This window comes from Chionomys nivalis, chromosome 1, assembly GCF_950005125.1.
Source record: "Chionomys nivalis chromosome 1, mChiNiv1.1, whole genome shotgun sequence".
NCBI lineage: Eukaryota > Metazoa > Chordata > Mammalia > Rodentia > Cricetidae > Chionomys > Chionomys nivalis.
In genome coordinates, this window is record NC_080086.1 from 156,813,071 (window position 1) to 156,834,495 (window position 21,425).

Here is a 21,425-nt window from a genome sequence, read left to right on the forward strand (position 1 = left end):
AGGCTTCACAGTACAGTATTACCTTATGCATTATGTTATCCATCTTTTTGAAGTTTAAAAAAGAAAACTAAAATATGCCTTGTTCAAGGAGTACATGTCCATGCAATGACAATATGGAAGAGTTAGCAAGAAAAGGCAGAATTAGGGTTTTAAGCTACTTCTGAGTTGGGAGGTGGAGATGAAGGAAGGGCTGCCTATTTACCAAATAACTGCCAAGGTTCTCGCTCCTTTGGAAAATGATGGGGTCATAGGATCTTACTTTTTTATTGTTAAATAAAGTTTAATTAGTTACTGATGAACAAGGAGTGCAGCACACATCTAGGGTTATTGATGATCCATCCAATTCTCTGTGTGAAATACAATTAAAGAGAGAAATTTCCCTAAACATGAGTTCCACATTTAGCACCTTTATCATCAGCTTTTTGATCTAGGAGAGAATGTTTTAATTATCTAGGCATTTCTTTTTTGAAAAAGATTCATTTAATTTTATGCATATGAGTGTTTTTACAAACACGCATGTCTTGTACTCCAAACATGCCTGGTGCTCACAGAGACAAGAAAAGGTTGTTGGATCCCATAGAACAGGAGTTACAAACAGTTGTGAGCTACCACGTGGGTCATGGGAAGTGAACCCAGGTCCTCTGTAAGAGAAGCCAATGTCCCTGACCTCTGTGCCATCTCTCCATCCCCAGGTTTGTATTTCTTAAGCCAAGCAAAAAGAAAGAACTGTTTATCTCAAGGAAACTTTCCATTCCAAATGCCTGTGGTTCTATCAATATGATGGCAGCAAGAGCTGGTTTTAATTTATATTTTAAGCAAATATGTAAAAATAATAAATGTTTAAAGCATGGTATTATATTCTGATGGTCAAACATTCTCTTAGGGCTTCAAATGCCAATTATTTTCTTCACGAAGCAATCACCTTGTCCCTTTACAGCGCGGAGCAATGTTCTTGATTTAATGGCCAGTTGCTATGTCCCCTTTATTATCTCTACAATTAAAGAAGCTGTAAAACCAGGCCATGAACCAGTATGGATGTCTGAACCATGAATAAGTGATGAGGCCCCTGTCAATAGACCAGCTGCTGGGCAGCACTTGTGAGGTGGTCTGAATTATTGATGCCATACCACAGCTCCCATCAATGACAGTTGTCGAAAGAAGCTCTCAATGTCTGCCTTTTAATGCCAGGCTGGCCCAGCTGTCTTCCCATGATTATGTTAAAAAATGACCTGTAAGGGCAAGACTGATTACCTTGATTCTGATTATCGTACTGATAAAGAAAAGACAGTTTTTATAGGTGGACAATTTCCTAAGATAGTCAAGCAACCTGAGGCAACATTTCTCATTTGCTATTAAGATGTTCAAATCTTGGGAGCACCACGTTTGAAAGTCTCATGGGGTGGGTGTACCCACTGAGATTCTAGCACCTCTGTACATGGTGGTGTTTGAGCAGAGCCTCTGCCAGCAGAAGAGAACCTTTGGTAAAGCTTTCCATGAATCGTTCAGGATTGGAAGTTTCGAACCAATGGTCTCTTACTGTGATAAGATTGGATCCAAGTTAGGTCAGGTTGATTATCTATCTTGGAAATCTGGAAATTACTTTTGGAGATGTTTCTGTTAACTTAGATTCTTTAATATTAAACTGTCTGGATATGGCCCTAGCTAATTCTTAATAAATATTCTGAAATCCTTATAAAACATTATTTTTCTTTTTCATGTAGCTTGATTGCCTTTCTAAAGCTAAGAAGGTTCTAAATAAATACTGAACATCTTTTTGTGCTTATATATTTTGTTCTCTCTTACTTTCACTTAAAATAATCATTTATTTTTTCTGTATATTTGTGTAAGTCTGCATGAATATATGTGCACTGTGTGCATGGAGGGGCCTGCAGAGGCTGTAAGAGGGTGTTGGATCATTTGGAAGTGGACTTACAGGCTGTTATGAGCCATCATGTGGGTGCTGGAAACTGAACCCGAGTCCTCTACAAGAGTAGCAATCACTTTAACTGCTGAGCTATCTCTGCAGCCTAAATTTTCCTCCTTTTCTCCCGCCTTACTCTTCTCTCTTGCAAATAAAGGAAAACACTGTAATATAATTCTGTAACATCTAAAAATAGTGTCTTTTTAAAATTCAGACACAGTTCTGCAGGACTTATTTTATTCATTGGTATTATGAACATTTATGGTGATTACAAGTTTGCAAGCTTAAGTTGTACCTAGTTCAATAGCTTTTTTTTTTTAAATCAGAAAACACCCAAGGAAGCAAATCTGTGTCCAGAGGCTTACAGTTATTCAGAAAATAGAGACAAGATTTCAGACTCCTGATACAGTCACTTTTAAATAATGCCATTTTCTTTTTTATTGGAAGATAGAGGAAAAAGACTATTGAGAAGAAATGTAAAATATTTATACATAAATTCCAGAACACTTAACTGCATTCACTTGGCTATCATAGGATTCAAGAAATAGCACTGTGTCTTGCTTATCTTTCAAAGGATGACTTGTCAGCAGGAGAGCTGAGGTCAGACAAGAAGGGACGCGTGGGATTTTACTGGATATCCATAAATCTTTGCTGTTGCTTTTAGATAAATGAATTTTCAACAAAACACTTTCAACTCCTTAGGTGAGCCTTTCAGTGGCAATCCAATATGTGACCAAGTAACAGGTGAGGTAAATCGAGGGATAAAAAGTTTTAGTCGGTATCAAGTCCAGTGCTGACACTGGGAAATGTAAACTTCCTTGATCTGGAGATAACAACTGTTTGAAGGAGCAGGTCCCAGGCAAGCTCAGCTGTTGGAAAGCGTGGTGCCTAGATGGAGGCTGTTGTGGAGTAATCCTGTACGCTGTGCAAATGAGTTTCTCTCATGGTTAATAAAAGCTTATTAATTGATAGCTAGGCAGGATTTTCAGGGCAGAGAGAATGCTGAGAAAAAGAACGGCAGAGTCAGAGGAGTGCCAGCCAGATGCAGAAATGAAAGAGCAGCAAGGCCACATAGTAGAATATAGATTAATATAAATGGGTTAATTTAAGTTGTACAAGTTAGTCAGTCATAAGACTGAGCTATTGGCTGAGCATTTATAACTAATATGAAATCTCCATGTCAATTATTTGGGAATTGGCGGGTAAAAAAGAAAAGTCTATGTGGGGCTGAATTATGCAGTCCCATATTCCACATTGTCCTGAGGTCAGAGAATCTGAGCAACTTTCAAGGCATAATTTGCACCTTGCACACAGGAGGTGGTCACCTAGCTCTTTCATAGTAAAACAACCTGATGCCATCCTAACAAGTGATGAGGATATGCTAGTGTCGTTCTGCTCCTTCTATTGTAAATTAGGAGGTCACCTGGGGAAGAGCATAGAGAGGATGTTTCCTAAGCCATTCCCCACAACCTAGCAAACAATGCTGAGGAAGTTTGTGTTACCTGCCTCCCTTCCCCCCTCCCCCCCCCAGTTTACCGTGATATAAAAGTTGTTTGGAAACTAAACACGGGTGATTTTTCAAGATGTGATTTCAGGATTTGTATGATTCCTGAAAACTCCCTTCCGGTACTGTAATATGAATTGTGCTTTATTTATTCCCACACCGCCACTCTGGTATAAAAAATAATTTATGTCCGGGCAGGACCCTGACCTATAGGAGGCAAATGCTTGAGAAGGTTTAGAAAGAGCAGCCTTGCAGGAGGGAGTATGCCACCAGGAACTGGCCTTGAGATTACTAGTCCTCAAGTTACTTGAACTGCTTTGTGCTTACATCTGAGAATTCTATACTTCAGCTTCCTAGTCCTGCTACAGTGCCTGACACTTGCTTCCATGCCTCCTGGCCATCATGGACTCTTATTCCTCTGAAACTGTAAGCTGAAATAAAATTTTCCTTCTGAAAGTTCCTTGATCATGGTGTTGAATTACAGCAACAGAAAGGTAACTAATACAGAGGCATAGGCAGCTGCATAAGGCAGAATCAGGAGGCTTTCCTCTCTATCACTTGCGTTGACTGGATATCTAGACACTGTCTTTTCTTCTGAGGATTGGAACAGAATTTTGCTCTCAACTCATGTCTGAATTGAGAAAGCATTATATTTTAAATACACTAGCATTATGAATAGATTCTGGTTCACAAATATAGGCATTCTATAAATGAGATACACAGTATCACTGAATGGAGAAACATTAGTAGTCTAGGTACCCAAGAGGTTCTGAGAACAGGACTGTCACTTTTAGCTCGATTACCTTCTCCCCTCCATGTCCCTTGGGCTTGTACTGCTTTGCTTCTTTGGTTCTATTGCAATTACACACACACACATGCATGCAGACACACACATATGCATATACATACACATATGTACACACATATATGCACATGTACACACATGTATGTGCATGCACAGACATATATATTCAACATGCATACACATACACACACACACACACAAACACACCTTAAAAGTGAACTGGAAATTAACTTCCATACAATGACACTTTCGAAGTGTCATTGCTTTAAAGCCAAAGACTTTGAAAAGGGTCATGATTTTGGTAGAGACACAGTGTTAGCTGGTTGCCAAAAGGATTTTTATACCAGTTGTGTCAAAGACAGCCCTTACAGTTCCTCGTGTGAATTCTAGATAGTACTCTTTGCTCTTTAGAAGCAGACTCCTCTACTATTTCTGAAACTTTCTGCAAAATCACTGTGACTCGATCTGCAAATTTTGACATAAGTACAACTGCTTCTGTGAAAACACACATGCCGTAGTGTCTGATTGGCCAACAGAGATCATAAACAGTAGCATATATTAAGTTACATGATGATTTGGGGGAACCTACAACTGTAAAAACAATTTGTATCAGAGAATAAATGTGCTGCCACTTTCTGAAAAGTTGACAACTAGCGTAATTATATGGATACATTTCATAGTGTTGATTTATAAGGTATCTCTCCTTAGAGAACTTATTGTAAGTTCTTTGGGGATGTGGGTAGATGAGGTATAATATTCTCTTCAGTGTTAAACTTTAAAAATGACACATGGATCAGGGTAGACAAATATAAACTAACTGATAAGGTTCTTTCCAAACTGACGGGTTTGAAAAGAAGAGTTCATTCCTGTTTTTTGATACTTTGATATTAAAAGATAAAATTACGAGAACTGGTAGTTTGTAAAGTCATGGAAGCTTGGAAGAAAGAAAACTGTGTAGAAGTTGTTGGTGATTATCAAAAATCTATACAGGATAGATGAAATTTCATATCTACGATCCCAATTAGGAAAAACTACAACACAAACAAACAAGCAAAAAGAAAAATAGACAAGACTTTGTGTGGTATCATAACTGGATGTGATACTCATGTTAACTTTTATGTTGATTTCAAGTCTCTACACTGACCTGCCTGTGAAGGACTGCCACAAGGGGGGAATCGGCAGTGATGGGAATTTGAACACCAGCATTTCTAGAGAAGCATTTTTGTCTCAATCACTTTTACTTTTATATTAATATACAGAGTTTCAGTCAGTGGTTCATCTTCTCAGGTTTTCACATCCTATTCTTTAACAATATCTCTAGACAATAACAGTATCGTCAGTGATGAGTATCACCTTGTAAGACTTCTTAAACACTCCTCAGCTAGACCAGGAACATGCAAAGGTTTTTTTTTTTTTCTGCTTGCATGAAAATTTCTTGAAGGGAATGAAAAGACGATATGACCATCATAATTAAACAGGATAACACAGCAGATAATGTCAGTGTTATCTTACACTACAAAGGCCAGACTGACATACCTAGCATTGATTGGAGCTGTTGTGTTCAAGAATGAGAAAAGAGATAAGTTCAGGAGGAAGCAGAATGACTTCTGTGCTTTAGGGGAAGATATGACAAGAAACTGATGCAGTAGGTGAATCTAGAAATAAGAAAACTATGAGCTCTTATAAGTCATTATTTCTTACTGGCATGGGGAATTCTTTTCATACTCAAGTCCTGTGGGGAATTGATTCATTTGTTAAAACACTTTTAGAAGACGGTAAGGGATCAAGGACACTTCTTTTGTGTTTTTGGTGTTTCATGTCTATGGATTAACATATAGAGAACATTTTCATAGATATCATTTGATTTGATTCTTAAGGGTTAGATTTAAAACGCCCAGAATTTTGGATCTCAAAAAAAACAAAACAAAAAAACAAAACAAAACAAACAAAAAAAAACACTAATCAACACTAATCACATTTTTATTTTCTTGCTGCAAAGAAAAGGCATGGAAATGACAGACTTGGTGAGATTTGGACTTTGGGAAGCAGAGATTACATTTTGGTAAAGTGAAACCATATGATATGATGGATAGCCAACTTAATGCAATCTCTCAATGTCACCTGCAATAAGAACATGCAGTCTACAAGTGCCAGTGTGAAGCTGTTCCAGATGAAGAATTGAGTCTACAAAGCTAATATATAGCACCACAACTCTTATTATGAGAGTGGGCTGTCAGCTAGTGACATTCACTTGCTCAGAACTTGAAGCAATTATACAAATTCTGGAAAAGTATCAAATCTTTGAGCAAAGAATTTCAACAAAGTTTTAAGTTTATAATAAACTAAGGATATCTTTGTAGTTCCCCTTTTCTAATAAATGGTTGTTATCTTTTATATCACAATAAGAAAATCATTTTGAAGTCAAATCCAATAGCTCATATTATTCTATATCTAAACAGTAGGGTTTCCTGTGTTTTCTGTAATTTATCAGAAATGTTTATTGAATGAGCCTTTCATAATTATACTGTCTGCTTTACTTGTACTGCATGCTCTTAGAACTCCAGCCACTAGAGACTTTTTTTTGGTGCTTGTTTACTTTCCGACAAAGAAGCTGAGCATGTGCTGTTGCTCCCACAGAGTTGTGAAGTAGCAACCGATATACGCACCAGATTGGATGGAAGAATGGAAAATTATGGGATGATGGGCTGTAGTGCTTTTGCCAGGCAAGGTCGTAAGCTTATTCTGATCCACTGCAACCTGCCTTTATGCACTTCTCTCCTGGTTGTCAGAGGCGCTCCTGTTGACTTTATTTCCAGAAGTGTAGACAACATCAAACTTATTTAGTCTATTTTCTCTTCCCAAGAGACTCCACTGTGGCTGGAAGCATTGTACACCGCCTTGCCTGGAGTTACCTATGTGGCCCAGTTAACATGGACTTTAGTGAGCCTCAGTCTGTCTTCATGAAAGTTGCTTTGGATTCCAACAATAGCCAAAAGTTACTCAAACCTACATCTGGAACATATATGCTTCTAGTTGTTTGAACTTGACTGGAAGTCTATTAAAGCCATGAATTGTGTCTCACACATCCACCCGGCATCTCATAGCTCTGCTGCAATGTGAAGAATAAAGTTACAATGAAGCGACAACAGTGACGACAGTGAGGTCTGTAGACTCACACAAGCGGGATTCCATTTTCACACTTTATTTGTCATATCAGGCTAGTTATAAACCTATGAGTTAGTTGTCTTACATATGAAAAAAGGATTATTGTCAATATCATCTAGATTGTATGGAGTTGCTTTCATAAAGCATGGTATCTATCTATATATATAGTGTTGCCTAAATGTCAGGTTAGGCACTCTTATTGTTGTTGCTTATATTTAAAATGAGGGTTGAAAGAAACATATGACATCGTCCTTGTAACATAATCAAAACTGTTTTTGCAGGCTGATAGAAGCATAGTCAGTGACATGAAATATTTTTAGGGATCATTCAAAGTCTTATTTGGTGGGAGTGATTCTATAAATATGTGCCATCTAATTTAACTGTATTTCAGATTTGTACCTATGACTGTCAAAAATGCAAGCTTCCATATTTTCATCTGCAAACTATAAAGGCATGATTTAAGTAATCTCTTTTTCTCAACATTTGGTGAGCCCAGTGCTCACTATCACCAGTATAGGTTTAGTAGGGCTGAGGTAGATGAATGTGTGAGAGAAGGCAGGGCTGCAGGTAGGACATGTAGAATCACAGATGGGGGTCATGTTAGAATGTCTTAGGATGCTATTCTCTGGGAACAAAGATATAAAACATGGTAATTGCTGATTAAATAAAATTAAGTCAGTTCTAGTTGAAAGGATAAAAGAAAGAGAGAACCTGAAGGACAGATGGAAAGAATGAAAAACACTCCACTCAGCATGAATAAACAATTGGCAAAGAACTGATTAGGATCCAGGTTAATAATTTACTACCAAATTGCATTTGTGTTTTCAAATGAAGTTCCCTGCCACAGACTTCTTTGAATTAAGATAAGTCATTTGATTTTGAAAATGTATGAACTGTACTAGTAACAAATTGATAGTTCATGAAAGAAAATATTAAATTGAGAATACATCTTGTGTGAGCCATATTTTCTCAAAGTGTGTACTACTGTTGCTTTGGTAAATATCATTTGATATTATTCTATCATATAATTTGATGTTAGGAAAATTATTTATTAAGTATACTAAATCTTTTCAATAGTGTGGCTATTAATGAGGATAAGTTTTTGTTTAAAACATACAATTTAAACAATGAAATTCATTTAAAAGTTAAATAGGTGTTTGAAGTTTTGAAGTTCAGTGAAAACAGTAAGCTACTGATGTTTGGGGATTTCTGGTTGAAGGTTAGACACGGGACAATCATTTATGTTGATATTTTTTCTCCTTTTAATGGTTCTAGGTCCCATTTTGACACTGGTATTGAATAATTTTAAATTATTTAGAATAATTTCATACATTTTTATAACAGTATAAGTGTCATACAGTCAGATCTTATGCATAATACATATGTCCCCAGTGCCCAGAATACAATGTTCACTTATAATTGTAGTTAAGCTAATAAGCTTACAATTACATAAGCTTAAGTAATCATGTTGAAACTCTAAAAATCACCCAGGGGATAAGTGGACATTTTGTATATGCAGGAAACAACTCAATCTCTCTTGCCTGTCTGATAGAATCTCAAAATGCCATACTTGTCATTTTGCTTGATGATGGTGCTAGTAATTCATTAAAAATAGAGAGAGAAATAAAGAAAAGGAACACTTTAACAGTGATATGTGAGACACATCTTTCACCATCCCGCCTTGACCACCAAGAAACCACAGACCCCCAGCAGCACCCATTTCTTCTGTGACCATAGTCTCTGCCACCTGGGGCTATCTGCAGGGCTGAGCCAGCCTTCCACAGCCTTCTGAGAATCTGCAATGAAAACCTGCTAACTCTATGGGGGTTTTGTTCCTGTGCTACAAAGCTGTACCTACCAGAGATGAGCTAGCATCATTTCTGATACCCCATTTGCATATTAGCCACAAAGTGATCACAAGATTGACCGTTCATCTGGTCCAAAATCTGTCAAGTTGAAGTAACAGCCGTGATCTGAATGCCAATCCAACAGAAGTGAGACTGTGTCTATGCCAAAGACCACCAACAGCAACTTAAACCCAGATGCTTAAGTCCATTGCAAAGATACAAACATGATAACCAGAGACAATGTCTCCTCAAAACCTTAGACCTCCCAGAGTAATGTTTTCTGAGAAAAGAAACAAAGGATAATCTCTATTTAGGAATTATGAACATGATCAAGGAACTGAAAGAAGATATGAAAAATGGAATAACGAGGATCAGGAAAGCACAAACAAAGAGCTGAATAAAAAACACTTCAAGATATAAAGCATTTAACAAATAGGTAGAATTTTGGAAGGAAAATTAAAGTGAAATAAAATTTGAAAGTTTCAGGAAGCCAAATAAAAAGTTTAATGGAATGGGTCAAGTCGAAGAGCAAATACCAGAGCCTGAAAGACAAGGCACAAGACTTGAATCACAAATGGAACAAGATAACTAAGAAGTAGCTGGGCGATGGTGGCGCACGCCTTTAATCCCAGCACTCGGGAGGCAGAAGCAGGCGGATCTCTGTGAGTTCGAGACCAGCCTGGTCTACAAGAGCTAGTTCCAGGACAGGCTCCAAAGCCACAGAGAAACCCTGTCTCGAAAAACCAAAATAAATAAATAAATAAATAAAAAAGATCATATAAGAAAATCTCCCAAACCTAGATAAAAAATATGTACTAAATTGTAAGAGTCAGAAAGAACGTCAAATCGGTAGGATCAGAAATAAAACTCCCTAGTTGCATCATAGTCAAAACACGAAATGTCCAGAATAAAGATGGCTTTTGAAAGCTTCCAAAGAGAAAGACCAAGTAATAAGGTAGGCAGGTTCATTATCAACAGATGATTTTTCATGCACACTTTAAATGCCAGAAAGATTCTCTTGATGCCCTAAACATTCTGAAAATTTACAGATGTCAGTTCAAGCTGCTATAGCTAACAAAATTATTAGTCACAATCAAAAGAAAAAGAAAAACTTTCCAACTTAAAAGTGTGTTAAAGGAATTTATGTCCATCAATTTATTCCTACAGAGGATACTAGAAGGAACATGTTGGACTGAAGGAAAGAATAAATACATTCAAGAGGTAACAGGGAAAAATAACAATTTAGGTAAATGATTAAACAAATAAAGACTAAGAAAATAAATTTCATGAACCAACAAAACAACAGAACTCAATAAACATCTTTCAATAATAACATTGAACATCAATGGTCTTAATATTCCAATAAAAATATAGACTAGAAGATTGAAGAAAAAAACAAGATCTATAATTTTCTGGCTTCAGGAAACATATTTCACCATCAAAGAGACTATCTGGAAGGGAAGAAATGGAACCAGGAATCAAATAGGAGTTTCTATTATAATACTCAATAAAATACATCTTAAACCGAAACTAATCAGAAGACATGAAAAAGGTGTCTTTATGCTGATCAGGTGGCCAATGTATCAAAAGACACTGCACCTTAAGTATACATGCACCAATCTCAGTGCATCCAACTTCATAATGAAAATATTTGGAGCCAGGTCAGTTTAGGATTTGATAATGTGTTAGGAAGTTTAAGTATCGAAATAAAGATTAGGTCAAAATAAGCTGATTTTCAAGAATATGAATTTAATTTTCCCTATGGAAATACATAGTATTATTAAATAATATCAGTGAGAAACTATGACATGATGGCTTATTTTGATTCAAGGTTGGTTTTTAATTCAAAGCTAAAGAAAATCAACTGGTGGAAGTGTTACAGTTCCTTCAAAAGCAACATTTTTTATTTCATTTTTATTTTGTGCATGGAGGGTTGCCAGCATGTTTATCTATGGGACATGTGTGTGCAATGACTGTGGAACTCAGAAAATGTCATCAGAGCCATTGGGACTGAAGTTACAGATGGCTGTGAGCTGCCATGTGGATGTTGGGAATCAAACAAGGGTCCTCTGATAGAGCAGCCAGAGCTGCTAACCATTGAGCAATCTCTCCAGTCCCAATAATAGTTTTTGATGTATAGTTTTAAAGTACTTAAGTGCATTACTTCTTTTGTAATTTTCTTAGGGAAAAGTTGATTTTGACATGCTTATATAACTTCTCTAATTTTTTGTGTTTCAGGAATTTTTATGCATTAAATTATCTCCCACTATGCTACAGAAAATTAATCTCTTTTAAAACAAGAGTATTATAATCAGAGATTTTAAAAATAGATTTAATCTATTAACACAGCCTTATGCAAGGACATTGGAAGAAAGCCTTGGTGTGCTGATATGGTTTTGAATGCTGTTTTCTTCCTTTCTTTACTGGCTCCACCATAAACTGGTAATCAGCAAAGAGTAACTAAGGCCAGGGACTTTAAAAATAGATTTAATCTATTAACACAGCCTTACGCAAGGACATTGGAAGAAAGCCTTGGTATGCTGATATGGTTTTGAATGCTGTTTTCTTCCTTTTTTTACTGGTTCCACCATAAACTGGTAATCAGCGAAGAGTAACTAAGGCCATGCCTTCAGAGCTGAAGGTAGAGTGGCCAATGCCCTTTAATGGTGCTACAATGGTGATTTTAATAATGCTCTGTGGGGCCATGATGATACCCCCACAAGCCTCATGGAGTTTCTACCAAGAGCTTAAAATGGTACAGAGAAAATGTCAGTAATTTTAATAACAAATCTCCAAATTTAAGTTCTCTGTTATTGTTCTTTAAGTAGCTAGCTACTGTCCTCCTTTAAATGCCAGCAATAATCAAAAATAACATGTAAGCTTGAAATAATAACAAACAAAATGGTAATCTTATAGACAAGCAGCTCACAGCATCCACAGAGGCTGAGCTGAGTCTGGCTAAGTGGCTCTTGTCCACCCTTAGTTATGCACATCCAGAACGCAAGTTTTCTACAATGTGGGAAATATTTGGCTGCTATACAGAAAATCAGAGTTTTGTGTTTGGAAATATCGATAGGAACGAAGATCAGGTTTTCAAAATACTAGAAATGAATATTGCATTGGGAATATTAAATATTTTAATAAGCACAACCTAGATATTTTCAAAGGGAGCAGAGAATTTGAGTGGAGTCGAGACCATGGAACCAAAGCTGCCCACAGGCATTTTCTTTTCCATAGGAGGGAACATGGCGCTGTGTTCTTTTATAGTTTGTTTCTATGACATATTCATGCTGGAATTGTCCTCTGATCTCGTTTCTCCCCAGCAGTTGTATACGGTGCAGAATAATTAGGGAGGAAAGGATAGAAGAATTGTTAACAAGTCGATGTTGGAGTAAAACAGTCAAAGAAAAAAGAATAGAAATGGTGGGTTTTCCAGTTCACTGATGGACGTTTTCTTTGGGGGAGACACGGGGACTATTATTTTATGTGTATGTAGGAAATAGGACTATGGATGGAGAAGATTGGAGGAACAGCTGGTGCTTTGTCGCGAAGTACTATCTCTATGCTTTCATTATTTTTCGTTATTTCTTAAAATGGAAATATCACTAGGGGAGGAAATAGATCAGATTACTATGTTAGAGTCCTATCAGATCTCACATCCCTCCCATGGAGAACACTGGAAGAAGGCTTTGTGAAATAATACTTTGAATGTGAGATACTCTACACACAGACTCACATGTCTGAGCACGTGGTCCCCCACAGGCAGGATATTTTTAGAGGTTATGGTATCTTTAAAGTAAGAGGCATGGCTGGAGAAATTCGACCACTGGACACAAGACTTTGAAGGTGTTAACTCATCTGCACTATCAGGCAAAGGTCTCTACTTCCTGATCTACTAAAATATAAACAAGTCACAACCCAAGCTCCTAGCATCATGGACCAACTCATTTCATCTGCCACTTCTTCCCCGCATGGTGGATTGTGTCCTTTGGAACTGTGGTCAAAAATAAGTGATTCCTCCATGACACTATTTCAGGCATGTATTGTCACTGCAAGAAGAAAAGTAATATCCTATAACAATAAGAACATGCAATTGAAGAAAGTAATATCCTATAACAATAAGGACAAGCAATTGAAGAAAGCAGCAAAGGGAAAGAGACAGGAAACTTGTCCAAACTAGACAAGTTACACAGTTAAACTGCTACAAGTTATACAGTTTCAATCAGGAATGTCTCAAAGTGGCATTATTAATAGAAACTAAAAACATCATTGATTACTATTTCCAGGAGGTACATCTGTTGTGCCTTATTATAGTTCAGCAACATGGTAGATACATCCATGTATCATTTTTTACATATGATTTCTAAACTTAATGCTTTATGTTGATATTGTTTTCTGTACAGATAGCTGGTAAAACAATGATAATGTAGTTCATCAATTCACATGCCAAGTAAGTTTGTAAGTTACTTAAAAAGTAATTCACAATTGATGACAGACACTGAAAAGAAATCCCACCCTAGCTCAGAATTGAGTATAATAAAGGGTTATTTATTTAGGGGTAGACTCATAGATCATAATCTTCTGCTTGAATGGGGAACAGCCACTGAATCCCACAGCCAGAGGGAGGACGCTTTACATCGGCATTTATAGTATAAGAAGCCACACCCAAGTGGGCGGGTAACTTAAAGGCTAGGGGTAGTAGAAATTCTGATAGCACCTGCCCCTATTGTTTAAATAAGAGTGTTCTAAACCTAATACAAAATTATATACAATAAGAATAAATATCAAAATAACAAAAGAAGAAAAGAACCCTAGTCATCCTTGCTGGTTAGCTGGGAGTAAAAGAATTTTCCAGTTTAAAAGTATGACTTTACTCCTAAAGAGTTTGGATTTTTTAGATAACGAAAGAATGAATGGGACCCTAATTGCACTTCCCAGGGTCATTTTTTTTCCTATTTAATATACTCCAGTGAACATTTGATTACTGTGGACTGGACAAGAGATAAAGGCTCCAAACATCAGAGGAAACGAAATAGTCATCTCTGGCCATAGATAATGGGAGGCCACCCTCAGAATTTGAATGGAGAAACCTCACAAAAAGGGATATATTTAACATATTTTGTGGCCATATTGTGTAGAAATATTACAGTACAGTTTAGTTTCCATCTGGGTCCCATTTTGGAGGCTCCAATAGAGTACAAAGCTGTCTGACCTTGTTGTTACGTGATCCAGCCTGAGGTGTGGGTCTCACAGTCCATTTCATGGTTTTCCTCTCTCTTTCTTGACTTAAAGTTTGAAAACCATGTAAGAACTTTTGTAGTATTAACCTATCACCATGACTGACACACAATGAAGAAGAGATTTCAAAGAAAACCTGGCAGGTAGAAGCCATGTATAGAATAAGCAAGAATCCAAAAGAAAGTGCTCCGTGAGAGTGGTAATCAGTCAGAGGAAGAGTCCTTCCCGGCTGTGTTTGATCAGTGAGTTGCTTCCCAGATTTTCAATTGAAGCTGTATGAAGAGAATTGAATTCAAAGATTTATACTGATTGTGAGGAACTGAAAGAGCTGAACGTGAGAGGCAGGAGTTGCTGAGTGATTACAAAGGTTTATAACAAAGACAGCTCATGAGAGGTCGACAAAGAGGAGACGATGTGGCCAAGGGAAGACAGAGCAGAGCGAGTCTATGCATAGGTTAACTATAGAGGAGGTAAACTAGGTTAGGAGACAGAAAAAGAAAGAAAGTGCCTTTAAAAAAATAGAGCGAGAGGAATGAAGTGGAAATCAGTGTGCGGGGCTTGTAGTCAGGATCTCTCTCTCTCTCTTTCCCTCTACACACACATACACACACATACACACACACACATACACATACACATACACACATACACACACATACACACACATACACATACACACATACACACACATACACACACATACACACACACACACACACAGAGGGAAAGGGAGATGGACAGATGGAAATACTAAGAAGACCATGAAGGGATTAAGAGCTCATGAAGTCCCCACTTTCAGTGGTAACAACCTTCCTCACACAGAACAAAATTTTGTGTCCTCATGTCTTTCCCAGGGACAGGGCTACAGTCAAATTAGATATAAATGACCCTGTTCTATTTTCAAACAAGATAGTGTCCAAGTCAGGTTAAGAACTACTCACTCAAAATCAACCAGGTATTAGGGATCAATTTTAAATTATCCTAAAAATTGGACTTAAAAATCCAGATATGGGTCGAGGGAAATTCTACAGTAGTGGTCTACCCTAGGTACAGAGGGCACATTTGAAGGCAGGGAGTATAAAAGCTATCCTAGAATGTCCTCTGAAAATTACCCATGGAAAAATACTTCTGGATTACTTATGAATTAAAACCGGTAACAATTACTTCATTGTTCCTGTGTTGATTTCATTTAAATGTGTTCTCTGATTAAAACCCCAAGGCATTGGTGGAACAATTAAGAAATAAATAGTTTATAGTCAACACATTATCAAAGCCATAGGTAATGAGTTAGGAAGCTTTGATGATGATGATGATGATGAGATGCTGATAAGAAATGCTCATTTAAGAAAACATGTCCTAGATTGTAACACAGATCCCAAGTGAATATTTTTGTTTATATATACATGTGAGCTTGCACACTCAAATACACACACATACATATACTTACACATATATAAACATTAATGCACACACATAAACACAGACATACACATGCAAACATACACACATGCATTCATACACATATACACACACTCACACATATGTTAACTACAGTCTATTTCTGAGCACATAAGCCTGGTTAAATTATTAGGTCTCATAGCTGACAATGTGTGTGGCCTAGGACTTAACTTTTCTGAGCTTTAATTATAAAAACAAGAAAATGATTGTAATTTTAGCTACTTTATGGTCTTACAAGTCACTAGAAGACTTAGGTATAATGTTCTAAAAATGTTTTTACATTTCATTTGTCTTTAAGTTCTTTCCTTCTTTCTTTCTTTCTTTCTTTCTTTCTTTCTTTCTTTCTTTCTACCTTCTATCTGTCTATATGGAAGCATAAAATATAAAAATCCTTATCATATATTTCCCAGTGTGTTACTTATTTTTCTTTGCAACTGTTAATTTTAATTTTTATTTAATATATAATCAAGCTTTTTTTTATTGAGGAATATGTTAAGATTAAAAACCATACAAAATATTAATAAATAACAATACTTCATAAACTTATCATGGCCATGTGTTTTACACACAGGAAGGATCCTGTGTTCTAGAATTAGAAACAATATGAAGAGGGACATTGGTAGTCAGAATTCTGAGGCCTTAGAGAGCACTGTCACCGAATGGGCATTCCCTACAGGATGCCCTCTTTTCAAAGGTGACTGGGGACACCAAACATGACGCAACACACTCCAAGGACTGGTCACTAGACGTAGCCCAGGTGAAGACTTTGCAGATAAAATCAGCTCTTGTAGTGAATCAAATGACTAACTGTCCTGTTTAAGCCTGACCAGGTATTTGCTAGTGGATGATTTGCACATCAGAGTTTCTGCTGGGTTCAGAGGAATCCATGACCAATAAGCATGAAAAAAAAAAAAAAAAAAGGACCATGGGCCTTAAAGCCATGAAGAATGGGGTCTCCCAGAAACTTGAAAGAACTTCTAAGAAAATTCTAATCCTCAGAGAAAATCAGAGCCCTACTGGCCTCCTGGCTCTCCAGTTTGCTCAGAACGTGCCCATTGTAGCTAGCTCACCTGTACCAGACAATCACACAGAATAGTCATGGTGAGCTGGTGCTTCCACAAGCTGCTAAGATGAGTACCACATGAAAGAAGAAAAGGAAGGGGTTTGAGGTGAGGTGGCATGCACAGGTTCAAGACATTTGTCACTAGGACTTACATCTGTCACCCAGTGACTCATCACCCCCCCTGCACACACGGCACCATGGAGATACATGAGGAGCACAGTAAAGACAAAGAAAATAATATTGCCAGTGCCAGTGCGTGGGGACTTGAGCAAGGAACTCTCTATAAATATTAGATTAAAGAGACATGAGCGGCTTTTACCATTATAGACCGTAATAGAATTTGATCAGCTAAATCTCAGGGCTTTATAAAGCACAAATTATGTAAACAAGCTTAATGGCTTTTTGATAAAACTACAAAGCCATTTGTGTGAAGAATGCAAGAGGTGCTTCTTGTTTGGACTCTAAACCTCATGCACAGAGCACAGATGCTTCTTACTCAAATTAAAAAAGAAATAAGACGTTTAGTACAGAGACTGGAGAGACATCTCAGCAAGTAAAAGGCTTGTGCAATCCTGACAACCCGCATTCAGATCCCTAGAACCCTTTAAAGCTGGACCCAACAGCCCAGTCACCTGTAGTTCCAGCACGCCTCTCTAGATGCTTGTAGGGCAGGCAGCCTGGCTAAGGCAATGGCAAAGAGACCCTGTCTCAAAGAGGGTGATATATAACATGGATTAGAGGATAAAATCCCAAGGAAACCAGACTGATGAGTTATTTGAGAAGAGATTTATTGAAAACATCGCTCCTCTATGTCAACTCCGCAGCACTTGATGGGTTTTGTCGTTAAGGACCCTCTCTAACTTCCGAGAGAGGTAGCTCAATTGATGGTTTCCTCCATGTATTTATGCAGCATCTTTAGATCGCCAATTCCTTCTCTATTCCATCATACTTCCAGAGTCCTAGCAGCTATTCTATGCCACACTTCCATTACAGCATGATATCCAGCATGTACTTCACTCTGTAGCCCTCCACACGGAAATCATTCTCTAGAATCTTGACCATCATTTCAGTCTCTATAGGGTATCCCACTTACCTCCCCCAATACTGTCAGATACTTTTCTTTCATCTTTTTCTCTGATACACATATGTGTTCATATGTGGGCACACATGCACAGTCATACATGCCATACAATCCTGCCCGCTTATCTGCTGTGATCCTTCCTTTCCCTGCCTCTTGGCCCTTCTCTCCAGCTTATTAACCCACTAGGAGTTTAGTTCTTTGTCACGAAGCCCTTTCATACTGTGGGCCATTGATTTGTGGGGCTCCTTTCTTTCCTCACCTTTTTAGTACCTTATCTTCTTTTATTTCTTAAGGTTTATGTAGCAGGAACTATTTTTCTCAAGGCATGAAGTGATATATCTAGACTTTACAGGCTATCTCAGCCTGTTATCCCTACCTTGTCTTTACAACAGTCCCCGGAGATGAAACAGCACAAGCAAACCTTCACGGTATTATTTGGTTTGGTGATGAATACCATCTAAATGCCATATAGAACACTGCATTTCAAGAACAGTTGATGAATGACAAAGAGCTAAATGACCTTTATAGAGTCATTCAGCATGTTCAAAAACTGAAGTCAGCTGGGCAGCGGTGGCACATGCCTTTAATCCCAGCACTCGGGAGGCAGAGGCAGGTGGATATCTGTGAGTCTGAGGCCAGCCCAGCCTGGTCTACAAGAGCTAGTTCCAGGATAGGCTCCAAAGTTACAGAGAAATCCTGTCTCAAAAAAACAAACAAACAAACAAACAAACAAACAAACAAAAAACCTGTAAGTCAATAAAAGAATTTTCAAGCATTCTTGGACACATCTTTTTTTTTTTTTTTTTTTTTTTTTTTTTTTTTTTTTGGTTTTTCGAGATAGGGTTTCTCTGTGGCTTTGGATCCTGTCCTGGAACTAGCTCTGTAGACCAGGCTGGTCTCGAACTCACAGAGATCCGCCTGCCTCTGCCTCCCGAATGCTGGGATTAAAGGCGTGCGCCACCACCACCCAGCTTTCTATATATCTTTTTTTTTTCCACATCTATGTTTATAACTATCAAGTTCAGAAAGTTGTATTGTTCTTACTGCTCAGGATCCTTGGGTTTATCATTATGATTCTCTATCCCAAAGATATGGATAAGGTGGAATTTGTAATTCTGATAATCATTGTACTTCAATGCCCAGCAAAGCATCTTTCTGAAAATTAAACCTGTCCTTCACTTCATGTATGTGGGTTATAAATATCATTCTTTTGTTTTGCTATTTCTCTTCCTAAATGCAGATGGAAACCAAAGGAACTGAAATCTCAGCCAGAATGCCATGAGGTTAATATTTGAATTTCATTGTGCCATAAACTTATTAGGAGAAATCAGGATCGATATACATAAAGTTCTCATAAACTGTGCTAAATTCTAGTAAGATTAAAATGAAGTGTAACAAGAAAAGATCAGAGGAGATTGGCTAGTCGGTCATTGGAACAATTAATTAAAACTTCCTGTAAGCTGATCCCTCTCTTGTGCACACCAGAGATTTTGGTGTAGGAGAGAATTTAGGGGACACCAATTCCCTTCTACAGTCTTCTCTGCCGGGCTTCCACACTGAGGTCACGTCCAGCCCTTGCCATTATCCCTTCCATTCTGTATCATGCCTTGCTTCATGATACTGCAAAAAGTTCTCCACTGAGTCCTCGCTGCCCATGCTGCTGTTTGTAGGGTTTTTTTTGTTTGTTTGTTTTTGGTTTTGCAGTTTTAAGTTTTAGTGGCAGAAGTGTATTTCTACTTGAAATCTTTAGAGGTGGAGACAAGACACTTGTTTGGAAATAGCAGAAATAGAAATCCATAAATGATTCTGAAACATAGATCCAAGAATCCTTGGTTTCAAATAGATTTCAATTAGAGTGCTTTTAAAACAATATGAATAAATTATTTATCTTGGAACTTTAAGAAATAGGAAAATCTTACCCAGTCGGTTATTGTGAACCCAGTATACTAAACTTTTCTGGGGATTCTATTACTTTTTTGTATAATAATCATGATTGTAAGCAGTATTGTCACTAGTAAGTAGTTCACTTGGTAGATAAGAATGTAGAAGCTTAATGAATTTAGCAATGTTAGTTAAGGTGCCTATGATTACATAGATGGTGAATAGTGGAGCCAGAACACAAACCCACACAATGTTAGAGCAGTCACATGTTGCCATCAACATACTGCTATGTAGATCACTGTATTGCCATTATCCTTCAGTACCCTAAGTCTTAGGAGTTCACACTGAGTGCTGGTCATCTCTTGGAGTCAGTAATGATAAATGGCTCAAAGCCCCTTCTGGATTTTTTGGAGTACAATATTGCTGCCAATGTCTGTCAGAAATTTCTCTCCCACCTTAGAGATTTGTGCATTATATACCCTGCTCTGGGAGCTTGCAAGAATCTACAATCTCATTTCACTGGCCTGAAATTTGATATGGAATTGAAGAAAAATCAGGATCTCTTCCTAAACAAATTTCATGAAAGCTTTGTGTAATCTTTGCAATTGCCAGAAAAGGATCTGAATACACAGAGGATACCCTTCTACAGAGAACAGAGGAAGGTCAGCAGCGGCTCATAAGCCTTCCCCAAATATGAGCAGGGGAAGACTAGGCAGTGATACATTTACCCAGCCTAGGACACTAAGTGAGGTGACTTCACATGCCACTTTTTTCTGTGAAATTAAATTTTACAATTGTAAGTCCTTGGAATTTCCTTTACATGTTGATGTTTCCTTTAAAAATATTAACTATCCATTGTTTAACTCAAAGATAGACAATTTTAAAAATATTTATTTTTATTTTATTTTATGTGCTTGAGTGTGTGCCTACATGTATGTGTATATATACAATGTGTATGCCTGATACCTATGCAGATTAGAAGAGTCCATCATATCTGTTGGAACTGGAATTAGAGACAGGTGTAAGCTGCCATGTAGGTGCTGGGAACTGAACCCAGGTCCTCTGTAAGAGCAGCCAGTGCTCTTAACTGCTGAGCCATGTCTCTAGATTCCAAAGGCAAACTTTCAAGAGATTACTGTGTCAGAGTTTTCACGGCATGTTCTGGCTTAACAAGCCCAGCAAGATTTAACTTGTCAGAAGTGTGGTGAGAATACAACACCAGGGCAACAAACAGTTCAGGGGACTATTATTCTCAGCATACAGAAGAGTCATCTTCATAAAACATAAACGTGACACAGTTACCTGTCATGTTGCAATAAACCTTCAGAGGCCCCAGAGGTCCGCTGCCATCGGGATCTATCCAGTAGTAATTCGACGTCTGGCCAAGGTGTTTGTATGCTTCACAGGAGGGTTCGTAGATGGCTGGAATGAGATATCCACATGAGCAGAGCACAAAACAAAC

General features: G+C 37.6%; 1 protein-coding gene across 1 annotated transcript in view; it reads right to left on the minus strand.

The window, feature by feature from the left end:
• Positions 1-21,425, minus strand: part of Cntnap2 (contactin associated protein 2) — a 2,085,894-nt gene that overhangs the window by 783,118 nt on the left and 1,281,351 nt on the right. Inside the window, exon 12 of the mRNA XM_057766295.1 lies at positions 21,266-21,385. Coding sequence (XP_057622278.1) covers positions 21,266-21,385 — 120 coding nt within the window. The remainder of the gene's footprint in view (positions 1-21,265; positions 21,386-21,425) is intronic.